The sequence below is a fragment of the Typopeltis vanoorti genome, chromosome 2 (genome assembly GCF_054136105.1).
Source record: "Typopeltis vanoorti isolate ZY-2024b chromosome 2, IOZ_Tvanoo_1.0, whole genome shotgun sequence".
NCBI lineage: Eukaryota > Metazoa > Arthropoda > Arachnida > Uropygi > Thelyphonidae > Typopeltis > Typopeltis vanoorti.
In genome coordinates, this window is record NC_143550.1 from 55158007 (window position 1) to 55184814 (window position 26808).

General features: G+C 35.5%; 1 protein-coding gene across 3 annotated transcripts in view; it reads left to right on the plus strand.

The window, feature by feature from the left end:
• The window catches only part of LOC150109024 (protein tweety-like), a 322889-nt gene that overhangs the window by 217207 nt on the left and 78874 nt on the right, over window positions 1–26808 (plus strand). For all 3 annotated transcript variants that reach the window (XM_090411409.1, XM_090411402.1, XM_090411414.1), the window contains exon 13: window positions 19341–19499. In XM_090411409.1, the coding sequence (XP_090267535.1) occupies window positions 19341–19499 (159 nt within the window). The remainder of the gene's footprint in view (window positions 1–19340; window positions 19500–26808) is intronic.

Here is a 26808-nt window from a genome sequence, read left to right on the forward strand (position 1 = left end):
TATTTGGCTTGAATCCAGCTTGTTCTTCACCAAGCTTCTCTTCCACAATCCTTCTCAACTGTTTCTCAAGTATACTTGCATATATCTTACCAGGCACACTCAGTAATGAAATGCCTCTGTAATTCTCACATTCAGTTTTATTTCCCTTTTTATATATGGGTACTATGAGAGCTCTACTCCAATCATCTGGAATTCATCCCTCTATCCATGCCTTCTGAACTATGCAATGCAGCCACTGTAAGACCTTTATACCTCCATACCTAAGCATTTCTGGTCACCTATCCCTGCTGCCTTTCCACATTTCAGGCTTTTGATGGCTTTTTCTACTTCAAGTATGGTGTTATATTGTATAAAATATCCTTTTATACAGCTTAATATGTTTTTAATATCCTTTATACTTTACTTATACTTATCTCTTTCATACTTAAACCTACTTAAATCAAAATCCTGGCTGGCTCGCCATTGTTAATTTGAAAAATCTTTCCAATATCTTTCTTCCACAGTATTTCTCTATATTATAAACTTTATCTCCTTAACTCAAAATTATCTCTAGGCCGAATTACTAATAAGAGTAAAGCTATTGGTTTGTGGGACAAAGGAATTACTAATGGCAGATACCTATTCCTTTGTCTCAGCACTGGTTCTAATTCCTTATTCGGATTCAGGGAAAAAATATTTTTTAACTGCACCACCCCAAATCCTAGATTAACAAAGCTTGTATGACCAAGGAACCAGAACACAGTTAGCATTCAATCTCATTAAACTATAATTCTCTTTTCAGCAGTTGTAGCCTATCTACGTAGGCTGTTCAATAAGTAATAAGACTATATTTATACAGAAAACAGATTACCTTTAATCGTCATCATTTACATGGTCTTTTTCGAAGTAACTACCATGAGACACAATGCATTTGTCCCAACGTTGCATCCACTTCTTAAACACATGTGAAAGTCCGTTTTTTTGGAGTTCTTTCAAAACGCCTCTGCAGCTTTTACACATGCTTTGTTGCTTTCGAAATGGCGGCCTCTTAGTGGTTTCTTGAGCTGAGGAAACAGCCAGAAATTGCATGGTGCGAGATCAGGACTGTATGGAGGGTGTGGCTGCAAAACGTCCACTACACAACCAGCAATATGTGGCCTTGCATTATCGTGGTGCAATAAGAAGCCATTCTTCAGCAATGGACGCTTCCTTTTGACGTGCTTGATGATAATCGCTGCTGTGTTGATCATTGTCTCTGCTATGTTGATCTGTGATGGACGTTGAAGGTCTTCCCTCACGTTCAAGATCTTCCACATTTTGCCTTCCTTCCTTAAAAGTTTTATGCCAGCGAAAAACACTTGCCCTTGATATTGCTTCATCGTGGAAAGCTTCGCGTATCATGTTAAATGTGTCCGATGCCGATTTTTGCAAATGCACACAAAATTTAATCGCATAACGCTGTTCCAAGGACGCTTCCATTTCAAAGACTGGTCGCGCCTCGTAGGCGCGCTGAAACAAGCTTGCGTTTAGTCGTGACACTCTGGCACATCAGCCCATATATGCCATCTATCAACCTCTTTTGTTAATACAGACAGCAACATTTCTTTATTCCACAGAAATTAATATTGTTATGAGTGGTTTTGCCACAGTAAAATTAGTCTTATTACTTATTGAACAGCCCACGTATTATCTAACCTCCCACTATGGTTCGTAAATTTTATGAGCAAGTGCAATAGAACAAAATTTAGGCAAGGCAGCAGTTAAACTCAAAACAAAACATTTAATTCAAAAGACATATCATACATTTTACAGTACTAAACTGAATAGACATTCTAAAATAGACAATGAATGAGCACTTAGTTTACAATTTCTTAATCTCTCTCATGGATTGCATTCAAAGAATCTCACTCATGATAACTAAATATTCACTTGATATATCACTCTTAACCTTCAATTCTATGTACATTATTTAACAGACCTATTCAATTTCTTTACTCCACATGCTCTCAACAAAATTATCTCATACAAAACAAACATATCTCTATCCTTTAGGAAATACGTTCTAGACACCACGGGCTGTTTCACTATATCCTATACAGAATTCTCAATTTAACTCAATAAAATAATGAAACAATTACTAGAGTCTTATCTTAGTATTCACAAACATTCTTCTTAAACAATTTCACTTGTAAGAGAGCATTAGCTGTACATTACCAATTGCCGGGTTGCTACTTGGCCTCGTCACTAATTTCGTCGGGATATTCACCTTTGATTCCAAGTTCACTCTGCATATTCTAAGGTATTCTTCACGGATTCTCTCTGCACAGAAGCTTACAGGATATCTCTGTAAGCATCTGTGCTTTTCGTCTGCTGGGCTGACCGCTAACTGGTAGACTTTCGAGTCATTGTCTCAAAAACCTCGTCGAAAGAAGGGGATACCATGTGGAGGCTCCACACACATCAGCACGACCACAAGACGCACAAGATTCAGGACCTATGAGACCATCCGATAGCACGAGAACCCGATAACAGGAGCAAGGCGCGATTTTTGGCACTGCATGCCCTTTTAAACTTCGCGCCAACCGTTCATACTACGTCATCAATCTCCCCTTCCAATATCTTTAGCGTCATCCCACATCACCAAGTACTCAGCGCCCCACACGGAATCCATTCGCAATCTACGGAGTGTAGGAGAAGGGGGGGAGGCAGCGTGCTTACAAAAGATATACACCTGTACTCCGTTGCACGTGTTATAGACTTTGGCCATTTTTGCATAATAGGATTATCTCTCTTTTCTAGCAGTTGTTAAGTACTTACAAAACAGTAAGGTTTAAACAACTTAATAATTCATAAAACTTGACAATATAAGACAATATTTAAAACTGAAGGATTAATTAACATTTTAGTAACATTTGGTTAATTTACAAGTGCTCAGTAAGTCTGATATATCAATATTTATTTCCAAAGTGTAAGGTCCATGTTAAGTCTGTATGAAACGTAAATTACTTTAATTCAAGTTTCATTCAGACTCAAGAATGGATATGTATTCCTGACTGCATGCCTGGTCAGTGTTTTTTACCACTGTGCTGTCATCACTGCTTGTTTCATTTAGCAGTTTTTCAAAGTAATTACTCCATACTTCAAGGATATCTTTTTCTCCAGTTTTCATGTCACCTTTATCATCTCTAATTCCTTTTACAGCACTCTTTCCTCCATTTCTAAGCTTCTTCAACAAACTCCAGAATATCTTGCCACCTTCTTGATATTTATTTTCTATGTTCTTGCCAAAGGTCTCCCATGACCTTTGTTTAGCCAGTTTTACACAGTGTTTAGCTTTCTTACGTTTGTCTCTATACTCTCTATAGCAAACAATCTGAATCTCAAAGTGAATGATGACGACATAATTCAACTCATAGAAAGTTCCCCTGAAGAGCTGACCAACGAAGAATTAGTCGAACTGGAGGAACAACTGTTGCAGAAGAGGAAAAATGAGAAAAGGAAGAGGGAAAAGAGAAACAGGAATAGGTAGTTAAGCAATTTACAGTGAAGGGTCTTGCAGAAATGTTCTTTGCGGTTAGCGATGTTTTCAAAATGGTTGAAGACAGAGACCCCACCCCAATATCGAATGATACTTAATAATAGAAATGAAAGTACATGATGTGTTTGCTTGCTATGAACAAATTTATGATGAAAAGAAGAAGAGGAATAAGCAAAGCACATTGGAGATTTTCATCAAAAAAAACAAAGGTTATACCAGAAGAGCCACAGCCTGATTGTTCACACAGGGAAGAAAATGAAGATGTGATTGTGGAGGAAGATTTGGATGATTATTCTCCTGTTTTCTGGTGGCAGTAACGCACATTATAGTTTTATAATAAAGTTTAAAAATTAAAATGACAGTATACTTATTACGGTTAAGTCCTTAACCCCTATAACTCTGTTGATTTAATGTATCGCCTTACGTCCTGCCTGATAGAACGGAACCCAGACGTAAGTTGAGGGATGACTGTATTTGTGTATTTTAGTCTACAGTTCACATCTGAGAGCTGCTCAACTTTTATTCTCTTTAAAACTTTCTTATGTGTTCTTCTTTTCAATATGAAATTCAATTTTATCCTGTTCAAGACTAAATGGTGATCACTTCCAATCTCAAATCCTCTGTACACTCTAGTGTCCTGCACCAGTGGGAAAACATTACTATCAACAATGACATAATCAGTGAGACTTTTCTTATTCTTTGCCACTTCTCTCCATATGAATTTGTGCACATTTTTATGTTGGAACGTGTTAGTAATGACTAGTCCATGTCCTGAGCAGAAATTCAACAGGTATTTGCCTTTATTATTAGCTTTGCTCTTTTCTCCAAATTTTTCCAAAATATTTTGTATGTCTGACAATCATTTCCTACTCTGCTATTTAGATCCCCAACAAGGACCAACTTTTCCTTTTTCATTGTGTCAGTTGCTTTCTCTAAAGCCTCAAAAAATTCCTCCACTTCTACTTTAGTAGAACCTTCCGAGGGTCCATAGGCACAAATAAGTCTCATTGTCCAGTTCCCCATTCTCATATCTGCCCACATCACTCTACTTGAGACTGCCTGCCATTCAAGAAGATTAGCCTCGTATTTATTGTTGAATACTATGGCTACTCCTTCTTTTCCTTGATTGTCATTGCCTGAATATAACATTTTGTATTTATTGCTCAGAAAGATCTCACCAGTTTTTGTCTTTTTTGTTTCAATCACCCCTATTATGACGATCTGGTATTTATCGAATTCCTCAGCTAGCTCCATTTCTTTGCCATTCAGGGTTCTTATGTTGATAGTACTGATCTTGAACTCTGGTGATGTTGAGTTGGGGTAAGTTTTAGGATTTGTTCCAGTAGCTGACTTTTCGCTGTTTGCTCTGGTTCCCTGGCAAAAACAACAGGGGCCTTGTTTATCGATGATTGCTGTCATCACTTCTTTTGAGGTTGGTTTTTTTTTTTCTCTTCTTCTAGGAGTTGAAGTTGCATCTGTTCCAGTAGCTTACTTTTCATTGCTCACTTTGGTTCTGTGACAAAAACAGCCGGTGCCTTGTTGAACCAGAATGATGCCAATCCGTCATGAAATCTCATCATGTTGCACCATCATATCCACATAAACCACATCACATCCATGAACCACAAAACATAATATTTATTATATTTGAATTAATAAAATATGTAAATATGTGAACTATCATTTATATTTGTGTCCTATAAATTGCTGGGTGGAGCGAATAACTTGATCCTATAAACTCTTGATATACATGTTTGCATTTATGATAGTATAATTTAAAAAAACAAACAAAAAAACTTGAAAGTAAACACAGTTTGTTTCTGTAATGTAAATAACTAACCAATAATAAACAGTGATCAGCTTCTCAACATAACTATGTGGAGAGGCTAATCCAGTGAACTAATAACGATTAGATGATTCAACTAGACATAACAGGAATACATGCAGGTTGATTGAGCAGCAAATGATATCATACAATTTGTTGTGCTTGTCATATGTATTTATTTTTGTTTTATTTATATTTCACTTAGTTTTCTAAGAAGTTTCTTTTATTCACTGATGATCAGTATATATAGTTTTTACATAACAATATATACAAAAATAATTTCCAGTCATTGGAATTATTCACTATTTTGCAAACCCTACATTCGTTTTTTTTTCTCCCTCAGTGGCTCTTTTGTTATATCAGTTATAGATATATTGCATATGCTGGTATTTTACTGTAGATCAACATATGCAGTTAACTTATTATAATTCATAGGATTCATTTTTATTTAGGATTAGATGAATTTTTCTTAGCGTGAAAAACATTCCTTCCTTAACAGACACTATACTGTAGAACCAAGAAAAACAAATAGTGTTATTGTATCACTAAATACAAAAGCTCTCATGGCATTTCACCTTGTTTTCTTATCATTGTCTTTTGCTTTAAGCTAGTTGGATGTTGGTTAAATCTTAAATTTGAAGTCTATCCTCATTTGTTTATTATCTGGATAAACACCTGCTGATGGAATGTACCATGAGAGAATGAAGATTCAACATTAGGTCAGATGTCTGGTTTTTTTCATTCCTTAAAAGGCAATTTGCATGTCTCCTTTCATTATCTTGCTTTGACCCTTAAGTGACTTACTGATATATCTAATGTTTTTAAATTTCTCGTATGATGCTCTTAGTCTAGTATACTGACAGTTATACATAAACCACTCCAATAATAGAGTGAGTCAGTCTCCAATAAAAGAAGTTTCTCAAAAGTATAGTTTTATTTAGAAAACACTTTGGATCAAATTGCTTTTATAGTTATTAATTTATATTTATCTTATATACAGTTTAATTTTATTAAAAATGTTTTTTTTTTTTTAAATTTTGATGTTGTCACTAATTTCCTGGATTCTAAAAAGAATTAAGTTTAAAGTCATTGCACAAAAATTGTATATGAGCTTTTGTTTTTCACTTAATTATCATCATCATCCATTGTCAGTCCACTGCTGAATGAATGCCTTTCCAGGATGACTCCAAAAGTGTCTGTCAGTGGCTTTTCTTTCCCTCTTGCAAATTTAATCGAAAACTACCATGTCATCATGGTTGTTTTTTCTCCTTTAGAATCCAATCCACTACTTCTTTTATCCAACATTGATCTTATGTTCGAACAATATGCCCGGCCCATTGCCACTTCAGATATTTCATTCTTTCTTATGATGTCAGAGACTTTGGTTTGATTTATCCACGTATTCCTTTTGTGATCCAGTCTTGTGATACCAAGCATATTTCTTTCATTACTAAATTGGGCTCTTAATTTTTGAATTTCTTTTGCATTTACTATACGTTTCACAGCCATGTGTCAATATAATATAGAAAGAATACATTGGTTGAAAACTTTCCTTTTTAGGCATAATGGTAATTAGCTTTTGAATATTGACTATAATTTCCCAAATGCTTTCCACCAAAGCACTGTATGTCTTTTAATTTCTTCCATGATATTTTGATCCATTGATGTCCATTGTCATAAGTATATGTAATGATCCACTTGTTCAATTTCATCATTAATTATTATTATTTCTGGCTATTCACATAAATTGGGTATTCTATTCTTCATGTTTATCTTTAAGCCAGCTGTTTTGCTAGCAATTTAGAGTTCATGGATAAGTCTGTAATTCAGGTGCTGTTGAAGTAAAAATAACTGTCATCTGCAAAGTATAAATGACTTAAATATCTTCAACTTATCTTCAAACCTTAATACATGCTATAAATACAAATGTGTTAACACTAATTAGTGCATCTAATAGGATTACATCCAGTGTGTACATGCATGCACAAATTTCTCTCTATCATAGACTATCTCCAATCACTTTGTCATAGTTGTTTTCTTTCTGCTTCATTGCCTTTTCTATGTGTATTTTCGATGTCACTGTTCTGCCTACATGGTGATCATTATTTCTCCACTTTGTAACTTTAACTCTAAAAATATTGGCACTTGCTAGTCAGCATTCATACTTCATCTTCAAACTTTCAGAACCAATTGCTCATCCTTATCTTTCATTCCATCTTTCTCTGTTCCATCCTTATGTTCTTTTCCCAAAAAATTCTTCATATAATTTGTGGCTTGCTTTTGCACAGTATATGGAAGTTCCTTATTAGATTACATAATGTCAGACTCCAGTTATAACTGACAACATTCATGAAAGTGGGAATCTTAAAAGTAAGCTTTCCTGTTGATTTGAAATTGTGTTTGTGACTCCTGCACACAAAAGGGTGTAAACCTATAGGACATTAATATTGTGAGTGGGCAGAACTTGAGCTTTAAGCCAAGCATGGAACTTTTTCAAGCCACTGGGGCTTTGCAATAAGTGGGCAGTGGTCTCGCACTGTGTAATAAAATTCATTTCCTACCTAAAGAGAATTGGGGGAAGGGACACACCTTAGTGAAATTTGAATCCTCAAGCTTATGTTTCCAAAAGGTTAGCATGCTAACTTTCCAAAAGTTAGTATGCTAACCCTTCTGCCAACTACATCTAATTCTTGACAGGATATCAATTCTATTCTAGATTCTCTGGTTTGCTCGAACTTTTAATTTTGGGTCCACATTTCATTACCAGTGGGAGTTTCAGAAGACATCACTTTCCTTACAAGACTGGCTAAAAAGGTAATTAAAAATATCCACATTTTTTCCCTATTTCCAAGTTATTTGGGAACTTGTCTTGCATAAACTTTCTGGTTGTTTGGTACAATTTCATGCCAATTCTTATATGTGAACTTCATGGAACTGACTGTATTTTGGATGACTACATCATCATGACTGATCTGCATTTGGTTTGCCACATTAGTAGTCAAGAAATAAGTGCACATACTTTTCAGTGTTCTCCATTTTCACTAGGTTTCCCTTTGCTTTAGCAAAACACTGTCACCATACTATGCTGTAAGTTTTCAGTGAAGTACTGCACCTGCTAATCTTCTAGTCCCAAAACTGAATCACTGCATATTGTTCTTCAGTGCAGATAGTCAACAGCGTGGCTATGTTCCTATCCTTCTCATCCGTCCCTTAGGGTGGATTGAGTTCCCCCCCTCCCCATGAGGGCTTATGACGAATTAATGCAGCTGGTACATCACTCCCCTGCTACATCTCCTAAGGGCAATATTCATAACTGTAATCCATGTGTGTTCTTAGGGCTAGTTTGCCTGTTCTGGGGATGAAAAATCCCCTACCTCCATATGAGACCAGCTAACTCACCTTTCATCGAAAGGTAAGTTTCATCACTGATGGGAATCAAACCCAGGTTTCTTTCTGACCAAAGGGCTTTGTCTATATCGACAGAGCTACAGAGGCTCTGTGGCTATGTTCATGAAACTGATTAAAGCAAGGCAGTCAATTAGAGAATGAAATACTTTAACACAGTTACATGTTTACTGGCTGTGAACACATTCATCACTGGAATGAGTTGCAGTGGATGGAATTTAAGAACTGAAGTTGCAGGTGCTTTCTGACTCTTTGTATCTCTAGTACTTAAAAGTAAGAGAATTTACATTGTTTTGATTTTTTTTTTTTTTAAATGTCAGGTTTCCCATAATGTAAACAAATAAGCTAGAATTCTTCTTCTTCTTCCTAACATGGAATTTAGGCCAGACAGCCTATTCTGGTCTTATGCCATCTCATTCTTGGTCTTCCATTTCTTCTTTTTCCACTTACTTTATATATCTGTATAATATTTTTGGTAGTCTGCTGTTGTCCATTCGATTTAAATGTTATCCATTTTTGTTTATACTGTCTTATGTAGTAATTAGTAAGTTTTATCTTTAGGGATTGTAAAATTTCTTCATTTGTTTTATGGTCCTACTTGGTATATCCAGCTGTTTTTCTGAGAAATTTCATTTCTGCTGTTTGAATTTGTTTTTCATCTTTCCTTTTTATGGACGATGTTTCACTTCCATATAGTAAAGTTGGTTTTAACAAGATATTATATAGTCTGATTCTAGTATGTTTTGTACTAGGAATGGCTTAAATATATTATTTATTATGCCATTTACTTGGACAAAGTTTGATATTTTAGTCTTTGTCTTTTTCTTCTTCATATGATAAATCACATCCCAAGTATTTGAAAGTATTTACTTGTTCTAATATTTTATTATCTATCACTATTTTACTTCTTATTGGGTTTTCTCCTTTGAATGCAATTATTTTCGTTTTGTCTTTAGATGTTGTCATATTATATTGTTTTGAGATATCATTTAATGATTTTAATGATCTTTGTAAATCATCTTCTGATGTAGCTAATACTATTTGATCATCTGCAAATAGTAGTGTATCTATCTTCATTAGTGGGGTTATTTGTATACCAGATGGATTATACTATTTTGAGATTGTTATAATTTTACACACACACACACACACACACACACACACACACACACACACAATTCTTCATTTACACGGTAGATTGGTTTCAGAAAAAACCATGTAAATGAAAACTATATAAAAAAAGAATAAAGTGCATATGAAAAAATAGAAGAATGGTTCCAGATGTTAAAACCCGATATGAACAAGAAGTTATTTTCAAACAAAATATATGAAAATCATTGAATAAAACTCTAATTTTAATGGAATATTTTTTTTTTATTTCATATGCTTGTTTAAAGTATATACATATGTATCTTTCTTAAAGAAAACAGTGTGTCACTAATAAAACAGAAATTCGAAAAGGCTCAAATACACCCGGTTATTATGGTTATTAGTTAAATTTTATTTGCCATCACTTTCTGACTGTAGCCGCATTCTTTTTGTGTGAGACTGTAATAAAATCACTTCCATCACTTTGGCCTTCTTGTTCATACTGTAATGGCAAAAACGTTTTCTTCAGTAAAGGGAACTAAATTAGCATTCATTTCCAATAATTCTGAAGGTTGATTTTTTTTTACCACAAACTCTGTAATTAATCGTTGAGATCCTCTTTTGACCAGATCTTTGTATAATTCTTCATATCGCACCATACATGAGTTCAGTTCACATTTAAATTGTTCAGCTCGTTCAGTATTTGGATCATGTCTAAGATGATGACTGCAATTTACTAGCCATTTGAAGCCCTTCTTTAATTAATTCTGCAGTGAGTGGAATCTCTTCATCATCACCACTTTTTTCTTTTTCATCAAGATTCTCAAGGACAGCTTCTATTATTTCGTCATCACTATAGCCTTGTCAACCATCAATTCTTCAATATCTGTAGACGAAAAATCATCAAATCCTTCTCCACCAACTGGATATGCTAATCTGACGATATTGGGATATTCAGTTGTATGCAAAGGGTTTTTCTTTTTCACACATTCTGGCCAAGTAGCTTTCCAGCATGCATTTAAAGTTGATGGTTTCAATTCTGATAATGCCAACTTAACTTAGCAAGTCTGATGCAATCCAAATTAGAAAATTTCTTCCACACATCAATAACTGTTAGTAAATTATCCTTATATAATTTATCCAAAATGTACTGGAATATAGGTATTATTTCTGGGAAAATTCCCATTCCAGTACATCCCATGTACTGGAATGTTCTTATGTAGTAAGTTTTGAAGGTAGTGATCACATCCTGGTCTAGTGGTTGTAGGTGACAGAAAACAAAATTCCACATTTGGGTGTTCTAAAAACAGGATGGCCAGGAGCTTTGTCTATAATCAATAAAACTTTGAAGTCCAGATTTTCTTCCGTCAAATAGCTTTTAACTTCTGGAACAAAACAGTGATGGAACCATTCATTAAAAATTTCTTTTGTAACCCAACCTTTTTTTGTTTGCCTTCCAGTGCACTGGTAACGTGTTAAAATCCATACCTTTCATTGGCTGTGGTCTCAGGAATCGGTTAATGAGTAATGGTTTTAATATACGATCTCCTGAAGCATTGCTGCAAAATAATAGTCACACGATCCTTAGCTGCTTTAAAGTCACCAACACATTTTTGTGATTTTGCTATATAAGTTCTACTTGGCATTTTTTTTCCAAAAAAAGGTCGGTCTCATCTGCGTTCCAAACTTGATATAGTAGCCATCATTTTCAATAATTTTACACAGTTTTGAAAGAAATTCCCTAGCTGCCGCTTCATCTGCAGATGTGGATTCTCCTTTTATTTTTACATTATGAAGCACATATCTTTTGAGAAATTTTGTAAGCCAACCTGTGCTTACAGAAAAATCACAATTGTTATTTGATTGTTGTTGGCTCCTTTTTCTGAATCTGTTTGTACAACCGTAATTCTTTCTCTTTGATGATATTTCCATCTAAAAGTATTCCTTTTTGTGAGCAATCTTCTATCCACATTGCTGGAACCTTTTCCATCTTCACTTTTATAAGGTCTCTCGTATACGATGACAACTTGGCACCTAATTTTGTTCCATAAAGAACAGATTTTCTGATGGCCTCTTCATTTTTCTTAATCGTTCTCACAGTAGCTTCGTTCAGTCCAAAATATTTCCCTTAGGATGTTGAACCTTCTCCAGCTGCTAAACAATCTAAAATTTGGATCTTAATTTCTAAAGAAATAGCTCTTCTTTTCTTCTTTTGTCTAACTGAATTATCTGACATCATGATTAATGGGGTAATGTTACAAAAATATCTGAAAATAATTAATTTTACTAATTTGATATTACACATACAAAACTTCAAAATTTAATATATATCTGTATAACTCTATTGCATGAACAAAACACAAGACTTGTAAACGTTTCGAATTGTAAACAAGAAACGATTGTTTAGCAAACAGCTCAACACCTTCCAAGCAGCTTTATATAGGAGAGCCTCCTGCAACGCACCAACTTAACTTTGAGGAATCAGCATAGCACCCTTCTGCTTCCAGGAACCAACTGCAAATGAATATAATGGATCATTTGTCGGCTTAACTTCGGAGGATTGTAATTACAAAAATTGATTTTTTATTGTTGTCGCCACAATTGTCTACATTCTGTAGCATAGAGTAATCCCTGATATTTAAAACATTGAGGTGGGAGGGATGGAGGATCCCCAAAATTCAAGTTTAAGTACATATGTACCATTCTAGGAAATGATAATTATAATGGAAATACCCTTTTTAACAGAACTGAATTCAAACAGAAATTTTAAAAATAAGCGCCATTTGAACTGTGTAGAATCAAAATGTGCCGTGTAAAAATAGAATTCCTTCTGTTTTCTAAATCGTGTAAAAAAAAAAAGGAATTAGCTGTATATTGAAAAGCAGAGGCAAGAGGGTACATCTTTGTTGTACTCCTCTTCATATATCTTTCCATTCTGAGATGTGTTCTAATTTAACTGCTATTTTATTTCCTGTATATATATTTCATGAATGGATTGTAAAAGTTGGTTTGGTATATTTAAATCGGTTAATAATTTAAACAATTTTTGTCTATTAATTTTGTCAAAGGCTTTTTCATAATTAATAAAGACCACATATGTTTCTTTTTGAAATTCTCTTCTCTTTTCTATTAATTTGAGATCGTCAGCTTGTCGAGAGCTCCTGAAAAGATTAGTAGTATTTTGTGTTAACATTAGAAATTTTACTAGAATTTTAAGTAGTATTGTTGCATTTTGTTTCTTGGTGTGTCTGTGCAATTTTTGCCTGTTTTCTGTTATTTTAATTATTAATTTTAAGATAAGATAGCATACATATGGCACCGATAAAGAAAAAAATGGCAGCCAGGTCGCCATGTTTGCTTAAGAGTTTTGATGTAAATGATTTTATGCAATGTGCTGTCTGTGAGATGTATACCTTGCGAAGAGCGGTGGGAGTCTGGTTAGAAAGTGATAGTGGAGTTAATATGTGTGCAGAAAGTGTAAAGAGAATGAGGATTTCAAGCGTGTTTCGTGTGGCGAGAGTGATATCGTTAACGGTAGTCAGAATGTAGAAAATGGCGGTGTGCCAGAGAATTGCGTGGTAGTGCCAGATAGGTGTGAGAGCGTCGTTGAAAGTGTAAATGGGGGCAGAAATACAGAACGAATGGATGATTTGATTGATAATGAAAATGGTGAGATAAATGCGAGTAGTGAAATTGTCGTTTGAATGGTGCGATACACAGAGCTAAAAGGCAACTGGAGCGTATGGAAAAATGCGTGCTGAATGTACCGACAAATAACCGGCGAAAGTTTGTGACGGCAAATAATAGAATGTTTGTAAACGTCAATAAAATGAAGGAGCGAGTGCTGTATGTGTATGGGGATTCGCTATTAAGAGGCATAATAGTTGAGAGTTTACCGAAGTTGTACCAGCCGGGTGCGAACATAAAGGACGTCAGCGAATCTATTCGACTGCAAAAACAGAGGGTGAAAGAGATGATAATCGTGGCAGGAGCATATGATTTGAAAGAGGACAAAATGGAAATGATAGAGGATGTGAGGGAATTATTTGAGGTAGCAAAAGAGAAGAGTGAAAGAGTTAGGATGGTGAGTATCTTACCGCGGTATGACAGTGAAGCGTTTAGAAGGAGGGCCATAATTGCCAATGACTTTATGCGTGGGTTATACATGGAGAGTGGTGTGGAATTTGTGGATGTGTGGAACGAGTTCGATGGGCGAAAGGACTTATATAAGATGGATGGGTTACATTTGAATGGAGTTGGTGTACAGATACTTGAAAAAGTGTTGATGAATGATGTGGAAGTGGATGTACAGACTCAGGGAAACTAGATTTATTAAGGGGGGGGGGGAGTAGATATGCAGACTTTAGGGAGGCAGTTGAGTGTATGAATGAGTATATTATGCCCGAGCGAGTACGAAGGACAACAAATCAGAATGGGATAGTTAGTATAAGGCATCAAAGTAGGGATAGGACAAATGGGCTTCTGCAATTATTGTACACTAATGCCAGGAGTATTAGGAACAAGAAGGAAGAGTTTTTGGCCATGGTTGGCACTTCCAGGCTACAGGTTGTTGGTATTAGTGAAACATGGCTGACAGATGATAACGCTAGTGGGATTGAATGCAATGGGTATAGCGTGTTCAGGAGTGACAGGGTGAATAAAAAGGGGGGAGGAGTGTTATTGATGATAGCTGATGAGCTGCAGCCAAGGAGTATAGAAGTGGAACTGCAGGATAGAGAAAGGAGCAAATTTGAGGCTGTTTGGTGTGAGATGGAATCTAGCAGAACAAAATATACAATTGGGTGCTGCTATAGACCAGGTGATGGAATAGATGGTGGGGATAGTATGCATAGGCAAATAGAATCTATTCCATCTCCATTCCATAATAATTACCCTCCTCGGAAGGAGGGTAATTATTATGGGTGATTTCAATTATGGTAACATTGACTGGAAAGAGGAGCGGGCACATGGGAGGAAGGAATTGGATTTTATGCGGTTATTAAGGGACAACTATCTACGGCAACATGTAGTGGACAATACCAGGGGGTAGAGAGTGCTGGACCTTGTAATTGCAACTGAGAATGTGGCTGTAACGAACATGACCATGTTGCCACCAATTGGTGAGAGTGACCATAAGGTCATGACTTGGGAGGTGGCTAAAGGAGTGGAATTTACAATTAAGACAGGGTACATGTGGAATTACCGGGCTGGTAAGTATGACAAGCTTAGGTGTATGCTTGGCTCAGTGCCATGGCATGTAAAACTGCAAGAGCTGGATGTTGATAGTGCATGGGAGGTAGTTAAGAACTGTTTGCAGGAGGCAATGGTTGACTGTATACCAAGAGTCCGAATAATAAATCAAGTAGGCATTAAATGGATGAATAACACTATTAAGCTTGAGCTGCAAAAAAAGAAACAATTGTGAAGGGAATTTAAGGAGAAAGGTGACCATCAGGTGCAGGAACAGTATAAAGCTCAGGCCAGGATGGTAACAAGGGTGGTAAGAAAAGCAAAAGCAGATTACGAAAGAAAATTGGCCATGCAGGCTAAAGAGAATCCCAAACAGTTTTTTCAATATGTTGCAAGTAAAAGGAAAAATGCTCATGGTAGAATGCTGAGGGTAGGGAGGTAACCGAATCAGTTGATATTGTGGAATTACTGAGCGAGCACTTTGCAAGAGTATATCATCCGGGTGGTGACTTTGCAGGAATGGAAGAACCAACAGCTTATACTGGAATTGTGATGAATGAAGTACAGGTAACTAGTCTATTACAGAACCTCAATGTCAATACATCTGTGGGATTGGATGGTATACCAGCTCGTGTCGTACGTGAAGCGGCCAAAGAACTGTCAGTGCCCTTGACCATTTTGTTTAACTTGAGCCTCGGGTCTGGGTCAGTCCCAAGGGGGTGGAAAGAGGGGAAAATAGTTCCGCTGCACAAAGGTGGTTCCAAGGCTGCTGTTGAAAATTACCGGCCAATCAGCATAACAGGAATCATTATCAAGGTCTTAGAGAAAATAGTCAAGAGGAAAATACAAGTTTGGATAGAAGAAAATAGGATACTGTATCGGGGACAGCATGGTTTTGTGAAGGGTAGGTCATGCCTCAGTAACTTGCTCACGTATTATAACACAGCGACGGCTGAACTGGATAAGAGTAATGGGTTTACAGTGATTCTACTGGACCTTGCTAAGGCCTTTGACAGGATACCACATGGAATTCTAATCAGTAAATTGCAGCATATGGAGATGGACATAGGGTTGGCGAGATGGATAGGAGGGTGGTTGACAGAGAGAGATATCAGAGAGTGGTTTACTGAGGTGTAGAGTCCACAAGACGGCCTGTGACTAGTGGTGTGCCACAAGGATCTGTTCTTGGACCACTGCTGTTTAATTTGTTCATTAATGATATAGGAAAGGATCTGAGCGGAACAGTTCATTTGTTTGCGGATGATGCGAAGTTAGGGAGGGCAATAGTGAATGCAGATGACGTCAGAATTTTGCAGGATGATTTGGATAGATTGGAGGTCTGGGCTGAGGAGAATGGATGTCAATTTAATGTGGCAAAATGTAAGGTTATGCATTTTGGGGTGAAAAGATTGGCGGAACTGTGCTCCAAGAAATTGATGAGGCACGAGATTTAGGAGTGTTGGTGGATAAGGAATTGAAATTTAGGGGACACATTGCAAAAGTGGCCAAATCAGCTCATCAAATCACTTGGTTGCTGAAGAATACGTTGACAAGCAGAGACAAGCAGGTTATTGTTCCTCTGTATCGAGCCTTGATAAGACCCCATCTCGACTACTGTGCCCAGATTTGGTCACCTAGGTTTCTTCTTGATGGGGAGGAGGTGGAGAGGATTCAGAGGTGAGTGACCAAGATGATAGCAGGTCTGTGGAACGAACCTTATGAGAACAGGTTGAGGATTTGTGGGTTGCAAAAATTGGTTGATAGGCGGAGGAGGGGAGATATGATTGAGACATTCAAATTACTGAAGGATTTCTATAAAATTAATTCAGAAGATATTTTTGAGAACAGGGCTGGTTGTGGGAGGACTAGGGGACATCCATGGAAACTGGGCAAAAGTGTGGTTAGTAAAGGTGTAAGAGCTGGGTTCTTTACTTTTAGAGTAGTGAATGAGTGGAATGCGCTCCCTGAGTCTGTGGTGAATGCTGTGACAGTGAATGAGTTTAAGGCGAGGTATGATAGATACTGTATGAATGTTGAATAGTTGTGATGAATATGATTTGGGGCCTCCCTCGATGAGTCTAATGACTCCCTGGAGTTGCCCGTAATAATAGTAATAATTTTAGAGTAAAAATTGGATCTAAGTAGGATCGTCCTTTTTTGGAAATCATTTTGTTCTTCTAGTAGTTTGTCCTCTACAGTACTGTTTTAGCTTCTCTTTTAGTATTCCTGCATATATTTTATATCCTGTAATTAGCAGATTAATTCCCCTATAGTTATTGCAATCGTCTTTATTTCTCTTTTTTTATAGATCAGGATAACCAGTGCTTTTTTCCAAGAGTTAGGAGTTTTTCCAGATATCCAAACCATATTAAAAAATTTCAGAAGTCTTTCATTAAATTTTTCACCTGCATTTTTGTATAGTTCCATATTTATATTATCTTCTTTTGATGTTTTCCTATTTTTCATCTTTTTATTGTATTTTTCAGTTCTAACATCATGATATTTTCTGTTTGGTCATTCTTTGTTTTATAAAATTTTATTTCATTGTTTTCGTCTGTCCAGAGATTTTGGAAATAGGTCATCCATTTTTCTATATCTATTTTTTGTCTTTTCTTTTATTTCTTTGTTCATGTATTTTATTACTTTATAGGTTTTGGGTTGTGGTTTAAATATATCCTTTTCTAGTTCTGTTATGAAATTGCTACATCTTTCTCGTTTTGCAATTGCACTGTTTCTTTTATACTCTATTTCTGCTTCTATTCTTTTGGAATTTAGCCATTTCTGGTAACTGTCCTTTTCTGTTTTTGTTATATTTTCTATTTCTTTGTTCCTTTGTCGTAGTCTTCGTTTTTTAATCTATTTGCACTTTATTCCTAAGCTTACTGTTGCTGCTTTTGTGAGAATTTGTTTCAAATTTTCCCGTTCCTCTTCTTTGTCACTTGATTCATGTATAGTTTCTGTGTTTAAGTTTGTGCATTTTTGATATTGTTGTCTAACATGGGGATCCTGTAATGAAGAAATTTTGTAACTTAGTTGATAAGAATTTTCAATTTTATGTATTTTTAGCCACTTTGGTTTCAATTTTTGCTGATACCATATAATGATCAGAGTTTAATTCAAAGCCTCGATATGCTCTTATGTCTAAAATTAACTCCACTAATTTAAAATTTGTGATAATGTAGTCAATTACTGATTTGCATCCTCTGGCTGACCATCTATATTTATATATTTTCTTGTGCTTTAACCCCAAATTCATTATTCTCGTATAATTATAAATTACAAAATCTTGCAGTCTGTGACCATTTTGATTACATGTATCTTTGCCAAATTTACCTATTTTTGTATTTTTTGTTTCCTATTCTGGCATTTAAATCTCCTGCTAGTAGTAAATAGTCAGTTTTGTTTGTTTTTTCTGTTGCATTCTATAATTTTTTATAAAATATATTACTGTCTTCTTCTTTTCCCCTCTTCTGATGCATATGCATCAATTATTGTTATGTGACCTCTTAATGTTTTCTATCTAATTTCTAACTAATTTCTATTAGTCTTCAAATAGTTATAATATACAATATTGTTCTTTAGAGATTTATATACCATAATCATATTACTTGCTTTTGCTCTTTCTTCTTTTTTTACCCCACTGTAGATTTGTATATAGTTGTTTGTTTCTTTTGTACCTTTTTGTTTTTTCTTTGTTTCTGTTACTATACATATCTTTATGTTAGTTTGGTTTAGTTGTTTATCATGTTCTTCTTCTTTGTGTGCAATGTTTCTCACATTCCATGTTGCAATCTTCATTATGTGTTCCTTTTTCCCATTTCGTTTACCGTTTCCTGAATTGTGGTCTTTTCCCTGATAGTTTGTCCGGCTTTTCTTTGCATTAGACTTGAAAGTATTTTGAATTTCCCCAGGGCAGGTTACTAACCTGTCGCTGGATAAGTCCAGTGGTAGGGCTGCTACCTAACACCTCTGGACAGGCAGATCTAACACCATTTACTCTGTTAGGATGTTAGTTATACCGCCCATACTCGGTTGCCAGTGTCTTGTTTGTACTTTTAGAACAGGATGGACCACGAGAAGGCGAGGTTGGCATTTGATTGGGAGAGGCTATGTATCATGCTTCACCACCCCTTCCATCCCTAAGCTAGAATTCCAAAGCATAATTTTTTTTATAATTATTTTATATAGCAGCTATTGCAAAGATTAAAAAACAGTCCTCTCTACACACTTTCTATTAAAAATTAAAAGAAGTATCTAAAAAAATTCTTTGCTTTTGATATTAATTGTATTGATTAATAAATCATTTTATTTCAGACCACAGCCAGAACATATTGATGAGGAAGATCCTTTCTTGCCACGCCCTACATCAACAACATCTAACCCAAGAAGGAGCCGTGACACGTATGGCAGTACTGGATTTCGTCCTCGTTATAGCCACACCCCTCCCCAGACCCCTCACTTCACTGCCTCGCCGTGAGCACTTTTCTTTCTTTCTTTGTGTATTTTTAGTTTGAAGCACTCTTTTCAGGCAGTGAAGTGCTGCATGTCTATTTTCATCTTATACTTTATTATCTGCATTATGGTGTTTTTCATTTGCAGTTGTCATTTATTTGATTAGCAATCTTTTAAGATGTATTACTAGACTGCATTTTTCATTTTTTTTTTAAGTTGAAGAGGATAAAAATTTTCCAAATTATATTAATAGGCAATGTTCTATAGCTCAAAAGCATACATTAAATACTTTAATGTATGCTTTTAAGCTATAGAACATTGTTATGATTTGATATCGAGTTAGTAATTTTGCTAATCTTAAATCTGTACTGATGTTTGGTGGTTGCATAAAAGCATGGTTAATTTTGATGACCTCCCCCTCCCCCCCACCCTGCTGATCTTCTCACTCAAATTGCATGAAGTTTGTCCTTTAAAAAAAAAAATAAATAAATAAAATAAAAATAATTTATACAAATGTGTTTGATCCTAAATGTAAATTACATGTAGATATTGCATTGATTTATTTTTTTTAATTTGTGTTCTTTTACGAAACATTTATTCACATACAAGGAGTGTTCAAAAAAAGATGGAACTTTTTTAAATAGTGCCAACCAGCACAGAGAGTGTGCTGTGGCTACTGAGCACACCTAGCAGCAGGTTTTGACAAAACTGCCACTTGACCCGTTCTGCTATGAGCATTAGTCGTCGAGTTACATCTGCTGAAGTGAGTATATGCACAAGCTTTTCGTCAGATTAGTTACAAAGTGACAATGAAAGAGCTTAAAGAACAACGTTTGTGTGTGAAATTTTACTGCAAGCTTGGCAAAAATTTTACAGAGACATTTCAATTGCTTAATGAAGCATATGGGGGAAGACTATATGAGTCAAATGCAGTGCTATGAGTGGTTTAAGCGTCGATGGATGATTTTGTCAAAGATCAAGGTGATGTTGGTTGTGTTTTTTGATTGGGAAGGCATTGTCTATTATGAATTTGTACAACATGGTCAGATGGTAAAGAGTTGTACCAGGAAGTTTCAGCATGTTTGAGCAATGCTGTACTCAGGAAGCGGCCTTAGTTGGTGGGAAACCAGACTTGGATGTTGCACCATGACAATGTGCCATCTCACGTGTTGCTCCTCATCTGCAGTTATATGACAAAACATCAGACATCTGTTGTGTCCAATCCACCCGATTCTCTGGACTTAGCCCCAGCAGACTTTTTCCTGTTTCCCAAACTTAAAACCACTTTGAAAGGACGTCATCTCTAAATCATAGAGAAGATTCAGGAAAATGTGATAAGAGAACTGCACGCAATCACAGAAACTGTATTCCAGGATGCATTCCAACATTGGGAATGGTGTATTGCCAGTAGAGGGGGACAGCGCTTAAAATGTTGTAAAACGAGCAATAAAGTCTTTATAGCAAAAGTTCAGTCTTTTGAACATGCCTTGTATTTAGCTACTTCCTATTTATTGATTAATTTATTATTACTTTGTCTAGCTGTAAACGTAATAAAACAACAAAAATTACATGATAACTACAGTAATAAACTTTAATGAAGAGTACAAACATTTTGTACTGAAAATAATGGGAATACAAAGTATTACAACAATCAACTTACCAATTAAAAGCAGCTCTTGCATGTTAGAAATTAATATTAATTAAAGAAACTGATATTAATATTAGTTTCTAGCACGTGGCAACTATTTTTAATTGGTAAGCTGACTATTATATGTACCTTGTATTCCTGTTCTTTGATTTGTTTGTTATTTCCACACACCGATGATGTACTGTTATTTTCAGTGCAAAATATTTGTACTTTTCATTAAAATATATTACTGTGGGTATTGTATCATTTGTGTTGTTTTATAGTTATGTCATGGGTACCTTTAAAGATTAAACATTGTAATGGTGCAGTATTACCTTTGCTGTCCTTGTGGCAGTAAACTGCAAACTACCATCCCTCCCCCCCTTTCTCTGTGTGTGTGTGTGTGTGTGTGTGTGTGTGTGTGTGTGTGTGTGTGTGTGTGTGTGTGTGTGTGTGTGTGTGTGTGTGTGTGTACGCATGCATGCATGTATGCGCTCACACACTCATACACATGCAAACACTATCCTTTAACATGTATTAGTACTCATTTCAACTTTCAACTCAGGGCAAAGTAAGCATGATGTACAGATATCAGTGCAATGATGGAAATAAATGCCCTACAAATATAGGATAAGCAATTTGAAGCGTGATGAGATTGGGAAAGAAAAAGATGGCTTATAAATTGCAGATGGCTTATTCAAAAATCAGTTGTTAAAAAACATTGTAAAGTGAAGAAAACTGAAGTTAGATTCTGCTTTCTGCCACTTTGAGATTAAATCTAAAATTTAAACTGTTGGTACTGACAGATTTTTCATCAATTGAGAGATGTTCTGACACATTCAACCAAGATGTTGTATAGAACTGAGAGCAGTAAGACTGTCAAAAGAATAGAGAAGATTCAGGAAAATGCAACAAGAGAACTGCACGCAATCACAGAAACTGTATTCCAGGAAGCAGAATCTAACATTGACAATTGTGGGACTAACAACTATTCGGAAGTTTCTACCATAGGTTTTTCTTTGGCTAATTGGTTGTGGTTATGATGATAATTATGGGGCAGAGAAATAAAAACAATGGGCCCTTCAGTAGTGACATATTCTGTGGAGCAGTGAATTGCACAATATGCATATCTGGTAGATGCACGTGAGTATAGGATACAAGATGTGACAATTAAATTCCCTGAATGCTTATGTCAAAACTGCATTTGCTTCAAAGTAATCCCCTTTATTATTGTGTAGCATTGCACTTAGATGAAGATGTCATTGTTCAAAATGTTTCTGGAACTCATCTTCTGAAATGTGTTCCGTTACTATCACCATAGGACACTGGATGTCAGAAAATCTGTGTCCTTTCATGGCATTCTTCAGTTTTGGAAACAGACAAAAGTAGCAAGGGGCTAAGTCTGGTGAATACAAAGAATGGTTCACTTTTGTGATTGATTTTTATAGCTGGAAACTCACAGGCAACTACTATGTCATGTACAGGGACCTTGTCCAGCACTTCTAAATAACAATGCTTTTTCACTGTTTGTCCTTGTTTAATGAATTCAAAATGAATTATGTGGGGGGGAAGCATTGTCTCGATCTGTGAACATGACATTTGCACCTTTTTTGGGCTTGGTGAAGATGTTTTCCATTGCATTCTTTGGCATTCTGTTTCAGTCATACTAAAAGCACAAAATTCAAGTAATAACTGTGAAAATCAGTCAACCATAAAGAAAGATCAGAACAAATATCAAGCTGCTGCTGATTTTTATTTTCACTCAGAATTTGCAGAAGTATCTTTACAGAAATTTTTCTCATTTCCAACTCATCCATTAATATCTTCCTTATGATTTTCCTATCATCATCATCATTAAATTCCTGATATGTACCTCAGGGGGTGTTCTGCATAATTATGACAGTACTACATGAAAAATTTACACCATTATTAACTTCTGATTGACAATTTTCCTCTAAATTAATCTGTTATCTGTCAAGATTCCAATATTATTAGATCTTATATTTCTGTCTTTTATTCCTGTGCCTTAAAGCAACTGACCATTTATGAGCGATTTCCTCAGAGAGATAATCTTGAGTGCTTCATTTCTTGTCTCAAATAAACAAAGACAGCTTTTTGCTATATCAATCCATCTACATCTTGGTCTTCCTCTGAGTCTTTTCCCTGCCAACCTGGCAAAGAACACTTGTTTTTCTAATCTTTCCTTTCTCATTGTGTTAAAGTAACCATAGCACCTGAGATTAGCTCTACTAACACATTCCTAAATGCTAACAATGAAAAGTCCTTTCCTGATATCCTCATTTTTGATACGATACTGCCATTGATGCCATCTGTTCACTCCACTAATTTTTCTCAGAACTCTCATATCAGTGGTCTCCAGTCTTTGATCAAGTGTTTTATTTCTAATCCAAGTCTCAGATCCATAAGTTCAAATTGGTTTGAACACCATCTTGTATACAGCTAATTTAGTGTTTTGACTAATTTCTTTCTTATTCTATATAAATTTATTCAGCTAACTTACTACCATACCAGCTTTACTAATTCTGTTGTCTGTTTCCATATTTAATTTATCATCTTCACTAAAAATTGTGCCTAAATAGCTGAAATGTTTTACTTGTTCTGTAAGTTCACCATTCATGATACAGTTGATGTTTTCACTGTTTCTGCTTGTTTTCTTGTCTTTGTCTTTTTATGCTGATTTTCATACCAAATTTATCACAACAGTTATTCAGTTAGTTAGGGAATCTTTTGCAGACTTGTACTGGATTTAATCAGAAGTATAACATCTTCATGGTTTCTCTATCTAAATTTAATTCTTCTGCCATCAATCATACACTTAATTATCTGTCAGATATGAACTAATTGCCACCCTCTTTCCACATTTTTATATGTTCGATGAGTTTGTAGTCACTCAGTTCATTCTTTGTCAGGTCTTCCTGTCCCCTTTAAGCCTTGTATGTCATTCAAATAAGCTAGACTCTTTCTTTTTTTTTTTTCTTGGCATCATCACCATAAACCACATTATATGTCTAGGCTTGTGCTTTTGCTTGACTTGCACAAAACTTGATGTTAATACACTGTTCTAAATTCTGTTCCCTGGTTTTCTGTCAAAAGCAACAAACAGGTACAAACTCTACCACAGCTTGTCAACTACTGATTCACTAAAGTCAGTCGCATTTGTATCTTTTATATCTATTTATTTGCTTTCATATCTTCTCTCACAGCAACAAACTTCTTATAAGGTAAGTGCTTTTCTTTCCTTTAAAGATTTATTAGAATTCATATTGCTTTGTTCTGTTCATTGAATTGGGGAAGAGGGAGCTGCCATCTACAAAATGGGTAATCAAAATCTGAAGATAAGTAGCCTAAAAACAGCTCTCTGACCAGTGCCGAAGATAAACCAATACTGTAGGGGTTTTTACACAAACTTTCATTCAAAGTTTTTTTACACAAAGTTTATGTATTGGCATACACCAGCCCAAATGTTTAAAAAACAGGAAAAACAAAGGACTTTTTCCAAAATGGTTTGAAGGCAGGCATAAATTAAACTTGCATAATTTTCTGGATGAGACTTGGTTACATCCATTAGCAGTCGTGGTGATTTTTACTTTAATTCTTCCACAGAAAGGAATCAATAAAACAGATGGAGTGAGCTGGATGTATAAGAGTATTGATAATACCTATCTTCTGTGGTGGATGATGATGTAAGTAGGGAGTGATGTATCTGCCAGTAAAAGAGTTTTTGCTTGGGGTTTTCTTTAATGGAAGATTGATACAGTAAATTGAATATCAAATGTAGCCTTTAGAATGTGTCTGGAAAGGGAAGGCTGTTGTTAGATTCATGTTTGGTATTGAACTTAATATGGGAGTACATGGAGTTGCTAGAAATTGCTGAGTGTGACCTAACTGAATGTATAATATACAAAGTGAAACTAGATAGCGTGAACTCTCACTATAGCAAACTTGCTGGATAACTGGAATATCTAGATTGCTATAGTGAATTTTTTTGTACATTGCTTTTTTACCTGGTAGGGCTTTGATTGAGACTTTCCATTTGTTTGTAGAGCGAGCAAGTTTATTATAGCAGTGTTTACTATAGTGAGTCAGCTGTATGAAAATGATATAAATGATGTTTCATAAAAATGTCTGCCAAAGCTGGTGAGAAAGCACTATACATGTGGCTGTTTGTCCAGGTTGTTTGTATAAATTCTTTTGCTGAAATAGTGTTCATTGATGGCAAACCTGAACAAGTTAACAGTATCCTCAGAGAAAATCAGCTTGTAATGAAATGGTATATTGATGAATAGGGAAACTACATCAAAAGAAATCATTTGTTTTATTGTTCAGAAAATGTGATCTTCAGTTGAAATGTGATCTTCAGCATTGAAATCAGTGCTGATTTTAATATAAGAACTACAGTAGCCATTAACATCTTGAAGGAGACCAAAAAATATTTAGCAAGGACATAATGGACATCCTTCTTTGTGTATCTTGAGAAGATGATAGATATGAAAAGAATGAACATGATAAATTCATTATTTAGCAGCATGGATGTATCCCAATATTGTACTTGGTCCAATAATTTAATTTAATTAGATTTGCATAACTTGATCTCTGCTGATCAGAATAGGCAGATCTATCCCTTGATGTGATAACTATAAGGACTAAAGTCAGAAATATTATACCAAATAAGGCTTGTAGATTTAAAATTAGATGAATTTTGATATGTGCATCCATTTAGCTGACAGCATTGTTGGGGAAGGTAGTAGAGAACATACAAAAGATCTGTCTTTTGTATGATTAGCTAATTTTGATGAGAACATCAGAGCAGCGGAATTATCATTATCAGCCCTAACAAGGGCTGATAATGCCTGTTGCATTGCAAAGAATTCAGTTTTCAGAAAATATGTTCATAGTCTTGCTTTGTATGAAATCTGGACCACTTCAAAGTAATCTTAATTTACTTAGGCTTAGATGGTGTTGGTTATTCATAATAGTACTTTATGATATAAACGACACCAAGAGACAAATAAATTGCAACTGTGACAAGCACACAACATCCGACTTACTTCCCTTCTGCTGTAGAAAGTATTTCAAATTGTAACCAAAGGTGTCCTCTAGGAGCTGTATGACCTTATTGTTGAAAGTTTATTTTTCACTTGGTCAGACTATAATAAATTTAGTTTAATCCTTTATCCAAGTGTGTGTGCAAACAAAGTTTGCGTCTGAAAGTATCTTCAGGACTGGGGTAAAGTGGTACAACACCAGGCGACTCCTTGCAAAGGTGGAGTAAGCTACCAACACTCCTATTTCAGTATCTCCCATAATGCAAAACACATCTCCTTGCAGATATGTATAATGTTATGCATTAAGGGAAGGGCCGTAAGTTCAACATATCCGCAAGATGTGTTTTGCATTATGGGAGATACTAGATAGGAGTGTTGGTAGCTTACTCCACCTTTGCAAGGAGTCGCCCGGTGTTGTACCACTTTACCCCAGTCCTGAAGATACTTTCAGCCGCAAACTTTGTATGACCTTAAAGTTAATTTGGAGAAATCATGCTATATTTGGTCTCAGAATTACTGTTTTCCAGATCAAATTAATTTATTGTAAATTAATGCAACCATACTTGTTGAGGTTGGGGGTGAGGTGCTTCATAGCTGATGCAGATTCTTAAAATAGTCTCTGAGACTTATAGTGACT